The 21754-nt window shown below is 42.1% G+C and overlaps 4 protein-coding genes across 4 annotated transcripts; 1 reads left to right on the plus strand and 3 right to left on the minus strand.

The window, feature by feature from the left end:
* Positions 1–1185: 1185 nt before the first annotated feature.
* Positions 1186–5091, minus strand: c4h1orf159 (chromosome 4 C1orf159 homolog). The gene is made up of 9 exons (XM_057030008.1): positions 4829–5091; positions 4232–4312; positions 3987–4071; positions 3611–3706; positions 3452–3508; positions 3106–3240; positions 2974–2999; positions 2835–2859; positions 1186–2589 (listed from the first exon to the last, which is right to left on the minus strand). The coding sequence occupies exons 2-9, from the start codon at positions 4301–4303 to the stop codon at positions 2468–2470; spliced, it is 618 nt and encodes a 205-aa protein (XP_056885988.1). The 5' UTR covers positions 4304–4312; positions 4829–5091; the 3' UTR covers positions 1186–2467.
* A 1800-nt stretch (positions 5092–6891) lies between these two features.
* kbtbd12 (kelch repeat and BTB (POZ) domain containing 12) lies at positions 6892–11903 on the minus strand. The gene is made up of 6 exons (XM_057029964.1): positions 11525–11903; positions 10093–11241; positions 9746–10016; positions 9478–9628; positions 9207–9404; positions 6892–9119 (listed from the first exon to the last, which is right to left on the minus strand). Exons 2-6 carry the CDS (start codon positions 11163–11165, stop codon positions 8950–8952), a joined length of 1863 nt encoding a protein of 620 aa, XP_056885944.1. The 5' UTR covers positions 11166–11241; positions 11525–11903; the 3' UTR covers positions 6892–8949.
* A 300-nt stretch (positions 11904–12203) lies between these two features.
* Positions 12204–17526, plus strand: slc26a6l (solute carrier family 26 member 6, like). Its single transcript, XM_057029958.1, has 19 exons — positions 12204–12442; positions 12553–12692; positions 12783–12893; positions 12970–13142; positions 13224–13388; positions 13844–13996; positions 14313–14395; positions 14520–14667; positions 14752–14865; positions 14983–15060; positions 15210–15305; positions 15376–15482; positions 15575–15644; positions 15722–15814; positions 15957–16067; positions 16154–16579; positions 16704–16758; positions 16835–16980; positions 17151–17526. Exons 1-19 carry the CDS (start codon positions 12303–12305, stop codon positions 17175–17177), a joined length of 2436 nt encoding a protein of 811 aa, XP_056885938.1. The 5' UTR covers positions 12204–12302; the 3' UTR covers positions 17178–17526.
* On the minus strand, positions 17278–21538 carry p4htmb (prolyl 4-hydroxylase, transmembrane b). Its single transcript, XM_057029985.1, has 9 exons — positions 20824–21538; positions 20657–20738; positions 20143–20333; positions 19970–20066; positions 19709–19871; positions 19441–19626; positions 19129–19219; positions 18847–18970; positions 17278–18069 (listed from the first exon to the last, which is right to left on the minus strand). The coding sequence occupies exons 1-9, from the start codon at positions 21136–21138 to the stop codon at positions 17852–17854; spliced, it is 1467 nt and encodes a 488-aa protein (XP_056885965.1). The 5' UTR covers positions 21139–21538; the 3' UTR covers positions 17278–17851.
* Between the last annotated feature and the right edge of the window lie 216 nt (positions 21539–21754).

Raw genomic sequence — 21754 nt, forward strand, 5'->3', positions numbered from 1 at the left:
GCATTCCTTTTCTTTTTATTACTCGTTGCAGGAGTCCGTTGCCCCTCGTGACCTGCACTGGAGTCAGAACCCTCTGAATCGCTGAGGCCCCACTTATCAGGGCTGGCAGGCAAAGGCTGAGGCAGAACACATTCTTCACACTTGTCATAGAACCTCATCCATTCATCTGCTGCAATGCACATACTGTGATCTAAGTCATCCATTTCAACACCTTACATTCTTTCTGATCTGCAGAAAAGAAAACAAAGCTTTTGGGTTTGGGATTCATTTAGAGACTGGCAGAAAAATAAGCTGTTGCATAAGAAAAGAGAGTGGCAAAGCAACACCAGAGCACCTTGGTCACAAGCTCAATAACAAACCTCAAAATACCCCATGGCCCCGCTCGTGATCACATGACCTGATATGAGAAATCCAGCTGTCCAATATCAACAAACCATCAAAACCATTCAGAACACACTCATTTTCACACAGTATTAACACAAAATTGTCTCTTAAAGTTAAAACAAATGCAGTCCTACAATTTTTGAACTTCCTCATTAAAGTCGCAGTTGCTCATTGCCAGCACAACTAACACACAGTTCCACAGATCTTTAGAGTCCACAAGTCTCTGCAGGTCAGCTGGGAACTTACCTGCCACAGGAAAACAAGCGTCCTGTCTGGAGGTGTCAGGAAGTTCTCCCCACAGCTCTGATGTCCGACTGTCCTTGCGCACGTGAAACTGGTGTCTGGCACTCAGCTGTTATAAATAGAGGAGAATGTGCAGTCACATGTAGCGGCAGCCGCAGCAATCGTGGCTACTTCCACTGGCAGAGGTGACATTTCACTGCTACAATAGGAAAACATTTATAGGGATTAGAGGTAAAACACTGATTCCAGTATTAAACTGGGTTAAAAATAAAAGTGTAAGGCTTCCTTAAAGGTTTCATTCATACGCACAGTGAAAAACAAATATATTTCCTTTATTCCATCATGAGCTCTGTCTAAAAATTCCATCCATAAACACTGAACGGAACTGGTACTAAGGCGTCACACTCTACACCAACCCTGGAGTCATCATGGTTTTGTGTACTATTAACACTGTGACAAACTTTAATAAAAGGCTATTTTGCCAGTGAAAAGGCTGAATGCTGAAAGGACAACGTCTTGTTTCTCTATATCACAAATGAAACTGCACACGGGGAGACGTTGCCTGTGCAATGGTGCTTTATTTCAAATATTAAACATTTAACATTGTTTCTTGAGCTGAAACTAGACTTTGTACATTCTTACCAAAACAAGAACATCTGTATAAAACAGCACATACACGCCTCTTATGGTTATCAGTGCAACAGCAGACGTGAAGACGAGTTGGGAATGTCCACAATATGATGGCTGCCTTCTTTCCAGGTTCATTTCATATGGCTTCACACATAAAAAGCACGACCAGCTAAAATATAAAACTATAAAACAACAAATTCCAGCAAATAAATCAAAAAGGCAGGTTAACTTCAGAAGGGTGTAAAGGCCACTGGATACGATTCAAATACCCCATCATTCATCACTTGATGCTTCCTGCCTTCATGGCACAGTTTTGGCAAAAGTTAATTTATAAAATCTTCAGTTTTTGACCATTTCATAAAACAAAAAACCCCCACCAAGACTTTTGATAAATAAAGTGCATACTCAGGTAAACAAGTTTTTAGAAGTGAATTGTTATGTAAAGATGTTCTGTTGGACCAAGGACTTTAAGTACATCACTAATAGAAATTGTGTGGAATGTAATAAATAGAAGCGTGACTTGTAATACATTCATCGTGGCTACGCTCATCAATAAATACAAATGTAACAACAGAAACAGGAAAATCGCAGAGACTAAAAGCTGTTTGAGTTCTCTCACCAGGCCTCGTTCAGACCAAACTAAACCCCTGTTTATTTGCAGGTTGTATATGTGCAGCAGTGTTTACTGGATATTGAAGCTGACTCAGCCAGCATCCCTGCAGACCCTCTGATTCGCTCTGAATAACCTGTAGAATTAGCGTTTGTTGTTCTCAGTGCATGTTTGAACCATGTAAATAAATATCACAGCCAAACAAATGGTCTTCAATTTTTTTTTTTTTTAAATCAGTAGGCTGCTACATTATCTTCAGAGGGGTTTGTAAGCAAGAGAAAGCTGGGAAAAAGATAATCTGGCCCCTTTCAAATGTAAAAGAAATGAACTCTATCTTCACAATCTTATTTGTGGACATGTTCTGAACTGTTGCGTCAAGAAAGTGGCACGTCAATTTGATATCAACAAGACTGTTTCAGGAGCAGACCCACAGATCTAACTCATTCTCCTGCTATGTTCAGATAAAGCAACAACAGGTAAAGAAGCATTTGGCCACTTGCACAAAGTCGGATTTTCTAATAATTAGGAAAAACCACCCAAAACTTGACTATTCCTGAGCAATCTGCTGTACCTACAAGGCCCCCTCCACCTGCTCCCCGCCTATACATTCATGTCTTGAGTGGTGGCTGGTTGGGTGGCTGGGTGGGTGGCGGGGACAATGGCACTATTCACCGCTGATGCAACAGGTGGCCGCTCCCTTCTGACATACCGTGGCTTTCTCCCTTAAAAAGAACCAGAGGATACATGGAGTCAGTGAAAAGCACTCTGCAATTACATCACAACAGCTGCAATCCTCACCTTGCAGCTTTTGTTTGTCTTCAACAGAAGTATTAAAGGTATTTATAGTTCTCTTTGAATGCTATGTTATTTGGCAGCTGTGAGGAATTTTATTTCATTTCATTGCTGCCAATAGCTTCCTACAACACTAAAAAAAACCCGATCAACCTATTCTGAAAGCAAGACTCACCTGATGAGGAGGGAATCATGACAGCCTGGAATGGAAAAGTAAATAAGTTACACATTTTCCTCAGAGACACAAACAATTTGCAAACCTTGACTTTCTTCTATGAGTGATTATTCTTGAATAGACAGAAAAACTGACTTACTGTCTCACTTGGTTGGAAAATGAAGGCTGGGAACAAATATAACACTCTTAGAATGTAGATGATGGGTGACAGATCAAGAGGTGCCACATAGCTTTGTGATTCAGGCTGGAAAATACAGCCAATGCCTTTTACCTTTATTGCGACGGTAGAAGATGTTAGGGAGCCTTTTGGAACGTTTGAGGTAGAAAAAAGAAGCAACAGAGAGGATCAGGAACAAGCTGATTAACAGTGTTCCCAGGAGAAGAGAGGCAGCCACACCTGGACCTCCTGCAGATGAAAAGAAAAGGAACAATCGACTGCTCCATATACGGTAATTCTTTTTTCAAAGGCAAAGTTCTCTTACATAAAACAAAAGCCCCCTTTTAATTTCAAGACCTTTTCAATTTTTCTACCGGATTACTAGAGATTTAATTTAAGCTTTCTGAAAATTTCCCTGGAAAAGGGGCTAATGAATCCACAGAGACTGTAACCATCTTACCAATTTTTGGAGTGACGGTGGTAACAGTGGTGTCATTTTTCCTCTCGAGCGTGTAGTCTACAGAGCACATGGAAAATCAGATGCAAAAACAGAAACAAAGGTATTAAAAGCGAGGCCAAGTTAATGCTACATATTTGTGGGTGCAGTTTGCAGCTTTACTGTAGGTGCAGACTGTTATGTTGTCTAAATCCGCAGTTGCTGGATCACAGAATATGCAAACAGTGTTGCTATTCTCAAGGACTCGCCAGAAACATCCTGAAAATCAATAAATGAATCAGTCACCTTTTCCAACATTTGAGTTCTCATACTGACAAAATCATATTTAATATTGTTAGTTACAATCAATAAAATGAACATGATTAAAAAAAAGTCTGCACTGCAACACAATCACAGATCCCCTATATTTCAATAAATATGCCAGATTTACACAAATTACACTCAGAAAGTTAATGTGTGTACAAAAACAGGTGACTTAGATCTCTATATGTTTACACTACATTGTATTTCATCATTTTTGGTAGATTCTTTGTCTTACCTGGTTCACAGTGAGTGTCATTTGAACACGAACTGTTCAATTTCTGTTTCTCACCACAACACTCAAGTGTGTCCTGACGGAGGGCCTGCACAGGAAACACAACTCACAGGTTAACAAACAACAGCTCCAACAAAACACACACACACACACACACACACACACACACACACACACACACACACACACACACACACACACACACACACACATCAGCCCTGCAGCTGCAAGCCACTTCCTGTTTGTACCTTTGTTACTGGTGTCTCAGGTCTGATGAGAATCACAGTTGCAGCAAAGACCATCAGGAATGACAAAGCCATGACTGAGCCCTAAAAGATCAAAGACAAATTTGATCAGAACTAAACTGTTCGGCCCAAATTTAGGATGCTTAGATATTTATATTGCAAGAATGACAACTGGAGTTATTCAAGAAAACAGCATTTTATTTCTTGGATTATTAGAAGGCCTGCAAAATTGATGGCAAAGTTAAATGTTTTGAAAATGAATGTGCAAATGTGTTGACGAGAAAATATTGTTCTTATTTTAATGGCATGCATTCGTAAAATAAAATAAAGTGGGCAATGTGGGTCAAACCTCCAGTATTTTTAATCAATCGACCCAGACGATTAACACTGCTGAACACCTTAACAGCTTGCTAGCACCTGTCAATATGTGTCGTGTTCTCGATCTCACCTAAAATATCGTCATCAGCGGTGGCCCTCATATGATCCAATTTAAAAACATATCTAAAACAATGTTTTTTAGTCCATTAACGAAGGTGTTTAGACTCGTAGAGGGAGAAAATTCAAACTGTTGCGGTTGAAAGCACAAATAAGTTCACTCACCAGCCAACGCCAAGCTTCGGTTTGGGCAAAACGCCAGTGGAAAAACCCTGAAATTGAATCTGGTACCAAATTATAATAGTTCTGTCATTAATATTTTTAAAGCTTTGGCATAAAAACAGTGCCAACATTTAAGTATGTAGCCATGTAGCATACGAGCTTTCATTTCCGGGTTCTACTTTCAAAACAAGAGTATAAGTATGATACGTTCACTGACAGTAATTTTAGAGGAGCATATCCAAGCGAATGATATGCATAATAACACTTGATCAAACAGATTTAAATTAACATTTTAAAGAGTGACTAATTTCAGTAATTAAATCCTGGTGCACCCTAATTCATTCAAATCAGCCCTCCCATTAACTGACAAACTCTTTTCAAGGGATCTCTACTAATTTGCCAGCATGTTTTCGGAGCGTCGAGGGAAAACATACGAGATTTCCCTCGCAGCAAGTCAGGATGCGCAATTGTAGATGTTTACCTATTAGGATGCCCTATTAAATACATTTTTCGTTGATATACTGAGGATAAACCTCACCAAAATTACAAACACACTCTTTTATATTGCGATTTTCCGATGTACATGAATGCAACCTAACCTCGCGCTGTGATTGCACACGGCGGGAGATTTAAATCCTCGTGAGTGAAATGGTTAATGTTCAGATACGCAGTAAAGTGTGCAGAATTGTGAGTAATGTATTTCGCGCAGACTTATATAACCTATATACCATTACAAACCAACATATGGAACAATATTTAATCCAGTTACTAGTAGACAAGGTTTATTGAGATGTGTATTTACTCCCTGCTTATTACATACTGTATTTCCTCTCTAGCCATTCAAGCTTAAGTTAGCTAAAAGGATCTTGACTAAATCCAGTTTCTGTCAACAGTTGGTAAAATGCAGTCTCAATAAAACAAAGATGACCATGATGTGTTCTTTTTGTAAACAGGTAACTGAACACAATGAACCATGCCAGGAGCATAAAAGAAATGCTGAACATTCCAACTGGAAGCAGGTGGTTAACATCACTTAAATTACAGTTGTGGTAATTATAGTTCCACGTATATAGGTGTGCATTGTAAAGTCATGTTTGAAGTGTGTGCTTGTCTTGTCTTGTTTTTTTTAACACACTAATTATCCCTATTACTTTTTATTCTGATCAAACTTTGTGCGACATTATCAGCAGGAACGTGGCTCCCAACAGCTACTGTAGTTTTACAGATGCTCAGTTTTTCTGTGGGTCTCAGTTTTGGCCTGACAATTCTCAAAGTGCTTCTCAGGATGTGAGTTTGTCATCCAGGAACTCCCAACAGAGTTCAGACGTAAGAGTTTCACCTCAATATATCGATATAAAAGATTCAGTAATTACACAGTCCCCTCAATATATCAAACCAAACCCTGTTGATTCGATAGAATTTGTTCCTGATGCTGGAAAAGAAATATGACATTAGCTCATTTTGAAACCAATATAAAACTATTTAAAAGTTTTATTAATCATTAATTAAATATAGCACCTCTATCTGGGACATATGTAACAGGAAGCACACTTGCGTGTTTATATCTGAAAATATTCTATTTCCTTTTAGGGAAGCGAACCAAAATTCGCCAACAGTTACCTCAGCAAGCCGCTCTTGCTTGGAGAATTTAAAGACAAAAGCAGATATTTTGGAATGCTGAATAAATTTCAGGAAGACAAGAAAAGAGCAACAGAAAAAGCAGAGTGGTATGTCTCCACACGTGGGACGTCTCTTTTAAACGTACACTTGCTCACTGAAGAAGTCAACCCTATTTAAAATATTCACTCTTCTGCAATCTGTTCTCTTTAACAGTGATTTTGTCACCAAAGATCTTCAGCAGTTGCTGAAAGCGTTTGATAGTGTAAGTGATACTGGTCCTCCGTCAGTCACTTCACTGATGCCACCGCTCACCCTGTGTCTAATTGGTGTTTGGGTTTTTTTTTTGTCACAATATTTTCTAGATTCAACAAATTGTAAATGGAACGCAGAACACTACTGCTGTGTGCCAATCACTTCTTGAAAAAATTGACAGCTTCACATCAAGATGTAAGTGTCTTAGTTAATGTTTTTTACAAAAGAAGAGCCTCTTTGCCATCATCAAGTCAGTGCATTACAAAAAACCTCTGTCTTCCTCGCCCATGTATATCAGATGAAACCAATTATAACAGTCTACGGAGCGACATTTCCCAGCAGTTTGAGACACTGCAGAACAAAGTCAGCTCCCAGAAAGAGATGTTGACTGACTTAAAAGAGAAGGTGCAAAAGGTGAGTGTATGAATATCAGGGGAAGATCATTTTAATGGCTTTGAGCCACTGTTTTTGTTTTGTTTTGTTTTTTTAATTTTATTTTCCAGAATGGGGAGGACACATCAGTACTTGCCTCAAATCTGGAGTGCATAAAGAATAGTCTGGAGCATCTGAGAGAAGGCCAGGAAAGAAAACAAGGCATGGTTGAAGAGGCTCTGAAGCTGCTCAATGTCTTAGTTGAGAAGCACTCTGTCAAAGCTGCTGTGGTCCGAGCGTCTGCTGCTCAGACGTCACCAGAGTTTGGACGCCCCGTCTGTAGCAGTTTGCCAGGAAACAAGCTTAACGTTACACAGCTAAAACTTGTGTCACACAAGCTTGAACTTCCTCAGTACCCCAGCCAGATTATAGGCAGAAAGACGCCATCTCTCAGGGGCCATAGGAGCGCAAAGAGGCCATTGGTCCTCTCACAGAGGAGTAAGTACAGTGTTGCAGATTTAAACTGTCCACAGCCCATGACCTGTGTCAAACAGCAGAAAGTGTGTAAGCCGAACAGGGTACCCCAACAGGACAGTCTCGCCCCAGACCTGAAAGTAAAAAGCAGTGAAAAGAAAGGAGGCAACATTTCTCTCCTCATCCCTCACAACTGCTGGTCTCAGAGCAGCAATAACTCCCTTTGCCTCCCCGAGGTGGACCCCATCCCTGTCTCAGGGAAGCTCTCATCTGAGTCCACAACAGGGACCCCAACCAAACGTGAGGGCCTCTGGCAGATGTTTGGCATGGACTCGGACACGCTTTTAGGCTTCTAGTGATGATCGGTGGTTACAACATCTTATTTGTAGTGTTTGAGGACTGTACATTCATAATATATATACATTAGTTAGTCTCCATTTTTTGTGTAGGATTTATGTTAATGTGTTAATATTGTTTAGGTGTAATTTTGAAAACATATATTTCTATTTTATTTACAGTTTATATATTTATACTAGTGGAATCTTAATTAAATCAAACCGAGTCCATCTTTCTATTCTGATTTTGTGGACAGTGGTTGTAACTTTGCAGCCTTGTTGCCATTGGTAACAACATTTACATCTGTGATATGTTTACATTTGTAACTGTGAGAGTATAATAAACATAAATGACAGGATACAGTTCATAACACAAAAACAGAGTCCAAATTTACATCTCTTCTATTTGTTTGTTGTGTTAAATTGGATTTTTTTAATAGGATGCATATCCATGATATTATGCCAAAAAAACTCCAAATCAAAATAATAGCTTTGAAACAGCAACAATTTGAATTGCTTTTATATATGTCTGGATTTAAATTCACTTTTTTAATTTCACATCTTAAAAAAATCAGAATTGTTTTGTACAATTTTTGCAAAAAAAATCAGTTAAATAAAGTTAAAAATTGATCAGCAGATGGATGAGCTCACTTCAGACAGAAAGTTTTGGAAAATAAACTGAGTTTGGCAATAAATTCAGTATTCATAGTGTAACACACAAAATAGACACATTAAAGACAATAACTGACTCACAATCTCAATCATTAATAAACGTAAATAGAAATCTAATTCTATTTATAGGTTTATATATATAATTTGTTATTAGAAGTGACCGAGATGCAGCTTATAAATGATCAATTTCTGTGCAACAACAAAACTGCTTATACTATACTACATTTGAACAGCGATCTCTTGTTAGAATGTGCAAATCTTTAACCCCCACTTCCTCTCCCATGCAAAGTGCTCTAAGACTTTAAAGGTGAAACTCTTCAGCGCAGCAATTTGTGCATTAATAATTGTTTTCTGTCACAATTTCTCTCTAACAGGCTTTGACCTGTCCTGGCAGGGGTGTCACAGTTTAACTAAGTCTGCAGGTGGAGACATGAGTCCCCTTGGGTTCAAATGTGCCACTAAGCAAACGTCGTAGTTGTCATGCATCAGGGCCCGCCGAACCACCACCGTCCATCGGTTGTCCGAGGGATCCAGTTCCAAAATGTCCTTTGTTATAGCCTCATGTCGATCTGAGGGTAAAGAAGACAGGGAAAAGGTGGTGGAGCCATTTGAAAATGCCTCTGTAACATCAAAGTAAAGATTTTAGATTATGTTACCTGCTCCTTTGTAGTACCCACACACATAAATCTTTCCTGCCACCACACCTGCATTGGGGCCACAGGTGTGTAGGGACAGCTGGGGACATGGAAGACGAGGCCCGTCCCTCCAGAAATCACCATCGGGATTGTAGATCTCCACTGCATCGAGACAGTGCCGTGACTGCCCACGGTCCCCACCCTCACACCCAATGCCTCCTGGGAAACAGCAGCATTTGATTATACATGACCTGCATTTCCCACTTGAAAAGATAAATAAACAAAGCCTCACCCATGACGAAAATTTCATTATTCAGCACAACGGCACAGCAGCGGTACTTGGAGTATTTCATGGGGGCTAGCTCTTTCCACATATTTGTGTGTGGGTTGTACTCCAGTAGGCGGTTGCTAAGACGATCGGGCTCATCCTCCATGCTGAATGTCTGAAGGGAAGAGAAAAAAATCAGAACATTCATTTACCCACAGAGAAAGACTAACCCTGACCCATTGTAGATGTGTTCTGTTCAAATGAATGCAAGCAGCAGCTGTGAAAAGACCACCTGTGGGGTTCGACCGCCCATCACGTAAAGGCGGTCGTTCATTCGGACCACGCTGTGGAAGGCCAGAGGCAAGGGCAGGGGTGCTGCACTACGCCAGGGCCCCCCTTGCAGAGACCATCGTTCCACGCAGTTAGTGATGAGATACTGGTTCTTCAGTCTCATCTGCCCTCCCAACAGGTACACGGCATCGCCCAGTGATCCCAGAGCGTATGAGTCACGATGCTCTGCTGACGTCAGGTGCTCCCAGGTTCCTTGGGCCTCTACTTTGTACCTGGAAGTTCAAGACACCCATGAATAACTCCTGCCCTGGAGAAGAACCACGCCATTACCAAACGTGCTTCTCTGACCTGTAAATCTCAACATTGATGTCCTTCTGTCGGGCAGCTCTGCGCACGCCCACCTCTCCTGCCACTATGATGCCGTTGTTCTCAGTTACAACCCCGGTGCTCACATATCCCAGGGCGTCGCCATATCGAGGAGAAGTCATGTAGTACGTGCGTGTTGTGGATGGCGCGTAGCAAAAACTTTGCTCTGCGAAGTCGGCGTACCGCGATCTGATCCCGCCACTGTCGTTACCGATGCAGAGCAGGAGATCTGTGGTCTCCATGCCATAACGCAGCTTCAGCTTACGTGGAACAGCAGCAGGATGCATCGTTGAGACTTCTAAGGCCTCGTTGACCATATCTAGACATTCACCTTCAGCCAGCAGGACCGTGTTCCTCTTCACCATCTCTCTTAGGTAGTCTGGGTTGACCAATGGCAGACGGACCTTTCGAAGGAGCTCAGGTAGATGGATGATACGAACCTCTGTCTCTGTCACAGTGCTATGTTTCACCCAGGAAAGAACCACATCCAGGATGGACTCCTCTTGATAGACATTAAGGTCATCAGACATCAGGAGCTTTCCCAGCTGATGGGGCTCAAGCTCTAGGACTTCCTCATGTTGGCAGACTTGGACAAAATGTTGCCTCACGTAGCGCTGTGCATGGTCAGCAAGTTCTTCTGCACCCAGGTCACGGGCAAAGTAGTACACGCCAAGGCAGTTAGAAGCATCCATGTTTTCAATCATGTGCTTTCGACAGCGAATGAAGACGTCGTCCATCTGCAAAAGGAATGCCGCGATGGAGATTCCTTGTACGTTGTTGTTATTAAGTGGGAGATCTGAGCAGTACATGTAGTTGAGAAGAAGGGCCAGGCTCTCTGCAGGCGTGTCACGCAGGAGTATTTCTCTGTTGTTGCACTCACGCAAGCCGCATGTGAACATGACACGGAAATACGGACTAAAGGCAGCTAGGACTACTCGGTGACAGGGAAAACTGATGCCGTCTGCAACCAGCACCACATCCGTCAGGTGCTCTGTCTCCCTCATCTTCCTCAGTTGGTCGAGAAGAGCTAAACCATGTTTGGCTGTAAGATCCATGTTGGCTCAACTTTTAAATGGTGTTACTGTCAGGCTGGAGTGTTCTGCTCTTTAAAAGGTAGCGAAGAGTTTGTTGCTGAAGGATAAGAAAATTAGAACCAGACTTGGTGACTTAATCAACAATAATAAACACATGTAACATTAGATATTAACATTAAATCCCAGCCAAGAAATACTAAACCAGTGTCATGACTGCAGCAAAACAAAACAAGCTTATATCTTCCTAATTAAATGGCCTCTAAATAAACTAAATCCAATAATTTTCTATTAGACTTTATGTTAAAACACAGACCTTTCCTTTCATAATGTAAAAATTAAGTTGGCAACAATTTCAAGCAATCCTCAAGTAAAATCCTTACCGTTTAGGTCATCAAATCCCAATTTTGTATCCTAATCTTTGGTGTAAAAAGTCCAAAAGATAATTTTTGTTTTAACATCAGACAACATGCGTTACTGGTTAGTCGTGGGGCTTCAAGAGGGTCTGGGCAAATACAAGAGACAAAGATATATTTGCCCTCCTTTGCTGTGGCGGTCTGAGCCACTAACCCAAAAATAGACCAAGCTGCAGCATATTGTAAACAAGCCAGAGAGGGTTCGGGTTATCGAGGGAGGGTATGAGTTTAAACCACCACAATAATAAATTCTGACAAAATTAGAATGCCTGATATGAATTGCTTGATATTACTTAGCTTTGTTTCTCGATTCTGTGTCTGTTTGTTGTGTCACATGCCTGCATGCATCGAATGACTGTAATAAAAGATTGAGCGTCAGATTTCACCACTCTCTTAAAGGCACACCGGATGCTGTACATGTCACCTGTTTGTTGGGACATTAATTGTGTATTTTTGATGAAACATTAAAAGGTTCAAAAGTAGTTCCTGGAAGAACACGGTTGTCCAACGTTAAAGGGGGTGTTTTGCAATCTTCTTGAGCTTAATTTTGCTAGTTAATAGATAAAAGCAGCATCATGGAAATCTCATGAAGATGCTCAGCCTTCCACATCAGTAGTTAACCATTATTTTGTGTGAGATATATACTTGCAGATACAGCTCTTTTTTTGACAGAGCGGTTGTCAGACAGTCACTTAGAAACTGAGAAAGACATAGAATTCTATCAGATTGTTACAGATTTTGCCCAATGGAAATCAGACAGAGATCTTTAAAATATATGGTCGAGCGGGAGGTGCTTGACGAGCAAAAACTGGAAGAGGTTTCGCAGAGGAAAACCTATTCGGACACTCATCGCCCTATAAGAGAACGGATTAAAGGCTCCATTAAGTAAGATCAACTTCTTGTGTCACTCTTCAAAGTCTTGTTGTATCTTCATGTCATGTTTTAAAACAGGCTGCTCTCCTATTGCATTTGTCTGTGCACCCACTTCCTTACAGGTGTACAGTGCCAAGACTGAAGAAAACTGTGGTCAGCTTCTTTCCTATATTATACTGGCTGCCCAAGTACTCAATCTGGGATTATGGAATGCCTGACCTCATTTCTGGGATCAGTGTTGGCATCATGCACCTGCCACAAGGTAAAGAATGGAGAAAAAAAACACTAGCAATGGCATCTCCTGCGTTGTCACACCATATATCTGTAAACAGAGAACATTGTAAATCCACAGGTATGGCGTATGCATTATTGGCTTCCTTACCTCCAGTAATTGGGCTCTATACATCACTCTATCCAGCGCTGATCTATATCTTTTTTGGAACGTCCCGTCATATATCCATTGGTAAGAGGAGAGCCAGATGATTCCAGGGCCGTTCCAGCCCCAGCCCAGCTATTATCTTATCATCTACTGTGTTCAGGTACATTTACAGTGCTCAGTATCATGGTGGGGAGTGTGACTGAGAGACTCGCACCAGACGAGAATTTCTTCAAAACAAATGGAACGAATGTCACTGAGGTGGACACAGATGCCCGAGACTCATACAGGATACAGGTGGCTGCTGCCACTACTGTTCTGGGAGGACTCATTCAGGTCCGGCGACACACATAGCACCTTAAGTACGGTAGAAATACTTCCCAGGATTAAATATTTATCCTCTCATGGTTTGTTTAGGTGGTGCTGGGTTTGGTCAAGTTTGGATTCGTGGGCACATACTTGTCTGAACCCTTGGTGAGGGCTTACACCACCGCTGCCGCAGCTCATGCTGTGGTGGCACAGCTGAAGTACATGTTTGGAGTTTCACCCACACGCTTCAGTGGTCCCTTGGCTTTGATTTATGTGAGTACAATTAAAATAATCTTCTACTTTTTTGTATTCTGACTGCAAGAAAATGCACAAACATGAAAGAGTGTACTTTCAAGGAGGTCACACTAATATTTTAAATTATACTATAGCCTGGAAATAATATGACATTTGTTTGCACTCCTCTTTCTACTCTTCCCTCTTGCCCAATCTTCTCCTCCTCCCTTACCTGACCGGCCATTAACAGGACAGTCCCCCCCATACGAGCCTGAAGCTTTTCCCTGTGACTTTTGCTTGTTCAGGTTATTAGGCTCTCGGTTTCTGGCAACACCTGGAGACACTCGCGACTGTATTGCAAGCTGTACATGAAGATGAATTGAATTAAATTAAATTAAATTAAATTAAATGGATAGCTTTGAAATAGATTAAAGTCACATAACCCTCAAATATGAAGTGGGGAAAAAAGGTTGTTTCCTTTTCTTCAATTTCAGACTCTGATGGACGTTTGCTCCCAGCTTCCACACACTCATCTGCCCACACTGGTGGTCAGTGTTGTGTCCATGGTGCTTCTTATTGCCATGAAGGAGCTCAACTCTTTTCTCAACCCAAAACTGCCTGTACCCATCCCAGGGGAGCTCATCACAGTCAGTTCACATTACAAAACACATTGCGAAACATTCGTTGAGGTCACGTAACCTTTGTTTGCTGCTGCTGATGGCGTGGTTGGGGGGGGGGGGGGGGGGGGCAGACAAACAGGGTGGAACCAGCTGAGTCAGCGGTACAGCAACATTCCTGCAGATCACAGCGAACTTGAGATTTATGACTAATGATTAGGTTCACATTAAGTATATGATTTACGAGATTTTTAATGAATGGCGGTTTGACTTTCAAGTTGCAAAATCTGTATGTGTATGTGTGTGTGTGTGTGTGTGTGTGTGTGTGTGTCTCTGTGTACTCCAGATTATGGTAGCCACTTTGATATCATCGTACACCGGCCTGAATAGCAGCTACCAGATCTCAGTTGTTGGAGATATTCCCAGTGGGTACGTATTTGAATTTTTAAACACTGCTCACATGCAAATAAAAAAACCCAAAACTGTGTTGGGTGAAGCTATCCCTAACGTGTTTGGTATTAACTGACGTAGCTTGTCCTCCCGTCTGCTTCAGTCTTAGCTCTCCCCAGGTCCCAAATGTCAGTCTCTTTGGAGAAGTTATCAGTGACGCATTTGCCCTGGCTATTGTTGGATATGCCATATCCATTTCACTGGGAAAAACATTTGCCCTGAAACATGGATATAAGGTGGACAGTAACCAGGTGAACCTGAGGTCATATCAGTCTTTTCCCCAAACTTTTATCTGTTCTCTGGTAAATGTGCCGTTTGTCTTGTCGCTGCTGCAGGAGCTGGTGGCGCTGGGTCTCAGTAACACAGTGGGGGGCTTTTTCCAGTGCTACTCCGTCTGCCCATCGATGTCTCGAAGTCTCATCCAAGAGACCACTGGAGGAAAGACACAAGTGAGTGAAGAACCAAGGTGGACATTACAGAAATAACATCACACCTCAAATTATAGTGAATCCATTACATTACATGGCATTCCTTTTTATTTAAATTATTGTGCCATGTAATTTCAGATGGCAGGAGTGGCCTCAGCTCTAATTGTGTTAGTGACTATTCTGAAACTTGGACCCCTGTTCCAGGATTTGCCAAAGGTTTGTTGTTATTTTAATGTTTCTGTTTACTACAAAGTGACTACAGTAAAAACTAATAGTACATCTCATAATTGAGATGGTGTAATGTTTTTTTTTGTCTTATCCGCATCCCACAGAATCAATGAAGCCTTTTACAATGTGTGTTTCAGGCTGTACTTTCATCGATTGTCTTTGTGAATCTGAAGGGGATGTTTAAGCAGCACTCGGACGTGGTCCCACTTTGGAGAAGCAGTAAAATTGACCTGGTGAGAGGTCGAAATAGTGAGGGTTGAATCTGGATTAGTGTCATTATTCTTGACGCTCTGTGTTCCCCAGGTGGTGTGGATCTTCACGTGGGTCTCAACCCTGCTCCTTAACATGGACCTGGGTCTGGCAGCCTCGATCATTTTCGCTCTGCTTACCGTCATCTTCAGAACTCAAATGTGAGATAGCCGTTTCAGAACATTGCATTGTTTGTGTGAACTCATGGTGAATGAAGGCTGCCTGTCCATGCTACATTTTAAAACTCTATTAGGCCAACGTACTCTGTTTTGGGAAACATACCAGGTACTGAACTGTACCTAGACATCGAGACTCACCGAGAGGTAAAGGAGATCTAAAGTAAACTATAAATCTGTTTGTATCCAACTCTAAAAGAAAGATTATTTCCATTACTCCACAGGCAAGAGAAATTCCAGGAATTACTATATTTCGCTCTTCTTCTACTGTGTATTTTGCCAATGCTGAACTCTACCTTGAAGCTCTAAAGGAAAAGGTCTGTCGTTCTCTAAATGGATTTTACTGCTGTAACTCTTCCAAATTCAAAATAAAAGCCCCTTTACCCCTTTTAAAGGGTGAATTATTTCATTATTTATTAACAATCAATCTGTCATTATCTGCTCTTATTTTTCTGCCAGAGTGGGCTTGATATTAGCAAAATGATTATCTACAAGAGAAGGCAGGAGGCCAAACAGAAACGCAGAGAAAAGAGAGCTGAGAGACGAGCGAAAAGGCAGGCAAAGAGAGAGGTATTGTGCTGAAGACGTCTCAGAGAGACATTACCAGGCCTTTTCTAAGAAAACCTTTGTCTTTCTTAAACTCTGTTTCTTTTTAGGAAAGACGAGTGCAGAGGGCAGCAAAGACACAGTCTGGGCTGATGGTCTTCTCTGTGGAGGAAGAGGTCAGCCACGGCGGGCAGTGGGACGGCACCTGCAGCGACAAGGAGGAGCAGAGCTGGACCAAAAGAGAAAACGGGACAGTGTTTGTCATCCCGACCACTCCTCGAACACCAGAGGGCCAATCTAGGTGGGAATACTTGAAAGGAGGGGACCAGGACTGCACCAGCTTGGGGTGGATGTCTGAACTGCAGGACGGGGACACCACCACTCTGGGCTCCAGTACTGAGGACACACTGAGTCACGACCTGGAGCGAGTCTCTCTCGGGTCACTGGGGAAATGGACCTGGGACATTCACTCCATCATAATTGACCTCTCAACAGCGAACTTCATTGACACTGTTGCTATAAAGACTATGAAAAATGTGAGCTCTCAAAGGCCAAATAAGTTTATAAAAAGTGAAAATCTCAGCAAATCTTTGCCCTTGAACTATCCACCACCAGGCGAGGGAATAAATGATTAATGAAAAATATTATTTATGTTGACAGATTTTTAAGGACTTCAGAGAGATTGATGTGGACGTCTACATAGCTGGTTGTCAAGGTGAGTCCACTGTCTCCCTCAAGTGCAGCTGTAGCAAATTAAAAAGCATACATATACTAAATATTTCTCCTTTAAGCCCCTGTTGTGGATCAGCTAGAGTTTGGCAACTTCTTCTCTGAGTCAGTAACAAAGAAACATCTTTTTGCAACTGTTCACGATGCTGTCATCTACTGTCTGAACCACCGTGGAGCCACGTCCCTCCCCAGATACGAGCCTTCAGCGGTGAGTACAGCTAGTCCAGCGTCTTTGTGAAATGGACACATATTAAGTTATCCAGTGAATGTGAGGACCCTTTAAACTTTTTTTTGTGAAGATGAACTAGTTCAGCTCGTTAACTACTGCTTATGAACTACTATATGGACTAATATTTACTTATGTCGGATTCATTTCAGGAGTCGTGCGCCAGCACACAATTCTGAAGATTCACCACTGTGCTTGTTGTGTTCAGTGGCTGAAATTAAATATTACAAATAGATGTGCAGATGTCTGCAAAGAAGGAAGGCCAAGACTGGGAAGACATGGGGCTTATGTGCATTTTATTCAATGTGCAAGAGCAACACACTGCATTTTTAAGGAAAATCTCAATACCGACCAGGCAGAAAAGAACGATTATTTCAAATGTATGGAATAATGCATCACATTGTGCATGTGTGAAGCATTTTTGGTCATGGCAGCCATGAGGTATCGTTCATTATGTTCACGTGGACATTATGTTCCTCAGCCATTTCTAATTCCAAGTAAAAATCTTTGTTGGTGGCAACAGCAAAACGTGTGAAGTCAGTGCATGCAAATTTTTTTTTGTCTCAACTCCTTGAACGGGTTCATAGTGCAACATTCCTAAAAGTGGGAATTACAGCAACGTAAAAACAGGAACAATATCAATTACTATTTAACAAACACATCTCTCTACAATTGCATAAGCCCACTGTGACCTCATTCCCTGAAATAACCTTGTCTCTACACACTGGCCACAGGGGATGTTACCATAGAAATTGTGCAGAGGAGCGAGGAAGACTTTGTATCATTTTGGTTTTAAGACCCTGATCTGGAATTAGTCATGCGTGACAAGACATGAATGAAGGGAGCGACACAGCTACAAGTCTTGATGTATGTCTGAACCCTCTATGTCAGGGTCCAACATCAGACCTTCATCCTCCTCATCCTCTGGATTTTGTGAAACCAGCTGCTGATAACGGACCTGACGCTGATAATCTGGATCAATGTTGATCCATTTATTCGCAATCCATTTGGTACCACGGGTAACCACACAGCCCCCGTGCAGAGCGTATTCATCCTGCTCTCCAACCCAACCTATTAAAAGAAAGATCAAGCCGTAAAAGGTCAAATGTATCGAACATATTGGTGGGTACAGTTTTAAGACCTCTTGATACTTCCATAGAACTTTGCATAATATGTTTATTCATAAATCTGTTCACAATATTGCTTTATTTTGTACTCCCTTACGATCAACTGAACATTTTACTCTGAGCTCTCTACATTTCACGTTTTACCCCCAAATTGTCCCAAAACCAGTAAATGATGTGAAATTGTTTTGAATATTAAGATTATTTCAAGTAAGATGTAATTTTGTATTTATCGTATTCAGCTATGATGGCAGGACATTTAAGCACTGTAGTTTGGTAATATTGTGATAATTAAAGGATGTGCTTAAAGTTTTCCTTAAAGTAACAGTAAGCCTAAGCCACTACATCACAAATTTTCCTATGTGAGGAAATATATTTTACATCCTTTATCACAACATTTGCTAACTTCTCTTTTAGGATATTAGCATGTGCTGTCTGAAATCATTCCACCCACTAAAGAGAACACCATTTTGTGGATCTGTCCAGATGTTAATTGTGGATCGCTGTACCCTATTTCATACACTCAATGTATCCCATAATGCACTGTGAAGAGGTGAACCACCAATTTTCCTTTAATGAGCAATATATCCTATCATCCCAGGGCAGTCACATGTGAAAAGTTAGACATGATATTATTAATTTAATAATAATTTGGCAGTGAGCACTATTTCTTCCACTCAACTCCGTATAGTGAATGAGGGGCTGATCAGGTATTTGTGGTTACCTCTTCCATCTGAAAGGTAGTTGTACCAAAACACTGCTGTTCCTTTGGCAGGCTTCACTCTCAGGTTACTTTTGTTGCAATTCCTCCTCGTGTCCAAAAGGTCGACATCATTGTGTATGAGGGACTTGAATGAAAAAAAAAAAATGAAACAAGCAATCTCAGCGACAGTTTGTCGAACGTTGTGACGATCTAACGACCACCAAACAAGTGCGTTTACACAGACATTAAAAACGTGCACATGATGTACACACCACCTTTGCACACCTACACACATTTACGCACCACTTCATCATAGGTCCTGTTGTCTGCCACAGGGAATGCGGTCTCCCCACCCCCCTCAACAGAGTTCAGGTAGAAGAGAACTGTGATGTACCTGGGTGTGCAACACAGGTTTAAATTGACAAGCACACGTCTCGTGCAAAGAAACACCAAAACAAGCGCTTGCAAACCAGTGAATGGCACACTAACATGTAGAGACACGTACTGTAGACCAACATGCGAGCCTTTACAAGGAGTGTCAACAGACAGTTTGGTAACACACCGGACGCACGGATGATGTTGCTTTACTGGTCTTCGGGAGTGCCGGGATCTCACCTGCATGATGTCTCAAATGGAGTGGAAGCGTTGGCCGCGAGGCGCGTGTGCGTGCAGGCGGTTTCAGGGTACACCGGGCCGCTGTCCTGGTGGGCGTGGTAGTGCCCCCCCTCTTCATAACGGACCACCTGCAGAGGCTCACTGAGGTCCACTAATGTGGGGGGGAGACGAGTGAGACGAGTCACTCTGAAAAACCAGGGGGAAGATCAATATCTGGACGACTTGTCCCAAGTTTTTGAGCTTCAGTGGCCATCCGAACGTGGCCCACCTCTCCTTGATGTCCTGCAGCACTTGGTGTGCTCCTTTCCCCTGATACAGCCACGTATGTCGGCTGTTCCTCACCAGCTGGCTCCTCTTTACTCCACGTTGCATTAGAAAACGCTGGAATGCGTCACTGCTCAGAAGCCTGAACTCCTCTAGACTCAACAACCCTGCAGAGAGTGCAAGAACATGCATTTTATTCTGATACAATTTGGTGGAGATGATTTAAAAAAAGGATGTGCATGGTCAAAAAATACATTTTCTTTACCATTATTATCTTTATCAGCTTTGAGGCCATCGTAGACCTCTCTTAGATTCTCCGGGGTGAGCCAGATGCCATCCCTGACTCGAGAGTGAGTCAGTATCTGTTGGGGGAGGCGGCATTAAAACTGAGATTAAGATAACTACTCAGAACTGCACCGTCCTTAAAATGACATACACCTCATGGAGCTGCAGCTGTCCGTCCTGGTTGATATCCAGAAGGTTGAAGATCTCATCTGGGCTCAGGTTGAGCTCCTTGGCCAGCTCTTCCTGGCCATCTTGAACCATAAGCTGGCTCTCCATCAGACCTTTCAGCTGAGCAAGCTGGATCACAACCCGACACTCATGCTCTGACAAGAACTCGGGAATCTCTGCATAACAGGACAAGGTCATTTATAATGCAGTGTGTTTCTGCTGTATCCACTTTAAATGTTCTTGTTGTAGTTGTGTAAAATGATTGCAGACCTTGCTTTAAACAAAGCTGTTGGTAAATTTGTTTTTAATCTAATAGAAGCTATATATGATTATTTTTCCCCAATTAAAATACATAGATTTTTATAGTAAGGTTGTTGAAGCTTAATTGGGCAGATTCATAAATATCACCATTACCTACATTCAAATGTATTCAAGGCACAGAAAAACTAATCAAGACTATGACTGTGGTGATGCAGATGGATAGATGGTTTGTTTATACCAAAGAGCAGAGGTTTCAGACTCAGAGTGCGCATTTCATGCACTCTTCCAGGCACCAGGGACACCTTGTGGACATGTCCAACCTACAGTACAACGATGGGCCAGAGAAATGAGGTGCGAGAATTGAAACCATGAGCATGAATAATCCCATCACGTTAAATTACTCACTCTAATTCCCTCGATTCTTGTGAGAGACACGTCAGGCTTTGGTGACTCGGATCCGGACGCAGGGCGCTGGTGGCCAGTGCCGGCAGCGTCACGACCCCGGCTGCTGGCTTCATCCTGTCCATTGTTGTAGTGCACGTACAATAGCAGCGCGATAACATTAATAATGTAAATGTGAAAAAACACCATCACGACCACAAAGTAGGAGCGGGAGCACACGCTGCTCTTGTTGCAGGGGAGACGGTCGCAGGGCGGCCGGACCGACGGCAAGGTCGGTGGCGCGTCCTCCGCTCCTGGACTTCCCTGCTTGCCTGGCATTTCTCCCGAGATTTAACGGAGCATCACCGAATTTGGAGAAAGAGAAAAAACGATCAATCCGAATACACTAACAGAAGTGGACCGCTACACTCGAATTGCAACCAGCGGCAGTGCCGCTGCATGCTGAAAAACCACGGATGGGACATTTTAAAGATAAAGATAGCGGTGACACCATCGGTGTCCTCACCACAGACAGCAGAACTGCACCCTCGGACAGCCTTGTTTACACTGCAGCGGTCCCAGTCGGCATCGCTACAGAGGCGCACTGCGCATCTCCATCCGCGCCGAAACTCATCCCTTACCACGGGGGTCACCCCGGCAGGAACATTTTCTTTAAAGTCACACTAAAATCATGCCAGAACAATTCATTCAAATCTGCCTTATAAACCTCGCAGAGATTTATCAGCATGTTTTCCTGCCATCCAATGCTGACCCCTGGTGACCAGAGGTAATAAGACAAACGAGAGGGTAAAACAAACAAAACATGGCAAAAAAGTCTATATAAATAAAATAGGCTACAGAAAAAAATAATCTACAATGTTCGAATTTCGTTTTTTTTTCCCAGATTGGCTGCAAATTGGTTACAATTCACATTTTTAAAAGATATTTTTTATAC

This window comes from Takifugu flavidus, chromosome 4, assembly GCF_003711565.1.
Source record: "Takifugu flavidus isolate HTHZ2018 chromosome 4, ASM371156v2, whole genome shotgun sequence".
NCBI lineage: Eukaryota > Metazoa > Chordata > Actinopteri > Tetraodontiformes > Tetraodontidae > Takifugu > Takifugu flavidus.

Excerpts from the sequence above, each read along its gene's own strand:
- c4h1orf159 (XM_057030008.1), bottom strand. The coding sequence starts at position 4,303 with ATGGCTTTGTCATTCCTGATGGTCTTTGCTGCAACTGTGATTCTCATC. Across the intron at positions 3,000-3,105 it reads CTTCTACCGTCGCAATAAAG|CCTTCATTTTCCAACCAAGT; the intron begins GTAAAAGGCATT and ends ATTTGTTCCCAG. Across the intron at positions 2,860-2,973 it reads TTTTCCAACCAAGTGAGACA|GCTGTCATGATTCCCTCCTC; the intron begins GTAAGTCAGTTT and ends TTTCCATTCCAG.
- kbtbd12 (XM_057029964.1), bottom strand. The coding sequence starts at position 11,165 with ATGGATCTTACAGCCAAACATGGTTTAGCTCTTCTCGACCAACTGAGG. Across the intron at positions 10,017-10,092 it reads ATCAATGTTGAGATTTACAG|GTACAAAGTAGAGGCCCAAG; the intron begins GTCAGAGAAGCA and ends TTGAACTTCCAG. Across the intron at positions 9,405-9,477 it reads TAATGAAATTTTCGTCATGG|GAGGCATTGGGTGTGAGGGT; the intron begins GTGAGGCTTTGT and ends GCTGTTTCCCAG.
- slc26a6l (XM_057029958.1), top strand. The coding sequence starts at position 12,303 with ATGGAAATCAGACAGAGATCTTTAAAATATATGGTCGAGCGGGAGGTG. Across the intron at positions 13,997-14,312 it reads TCCCAGGGGAGCTCATCACA|ATTATGGTAGCCACTTTGAT; the intron begins GTCAGTTCACAT and ends TGTGTACTCCAG. Across the intron at positions 14,668-14,751 it reads ATAAGGTGGACAGTAACCAG|GAGCTGGTGGCGCTGGGTCT; the intron begins GTGAACCTGAGG and ends TCGCTGCTGCAG.
- p4htmb (XM_057029985.1), bottom strand. The coding sequence starts at position 21,138 with ATGCCAGGCAAGCAGGGAAGTCCAGGAGCGGAGGACGCGCCACCGACC. Across the intron at positions 20,334-20,656 it reads TCTGAAACCTCTGCTCTTTG|AGATTCCCGAGTTCTTGTCA; the intron begins GTATAAACAAAC and ends CCTGTTATGCAG. Across the intron at positions 19,627-19,708 it reads CTGCAGGACATCAAGGAGAG|AGTGACTCGTCTCACTCGTC; the intron begins GTGGGCCACGTT and ends CTGGTTTTTCAG.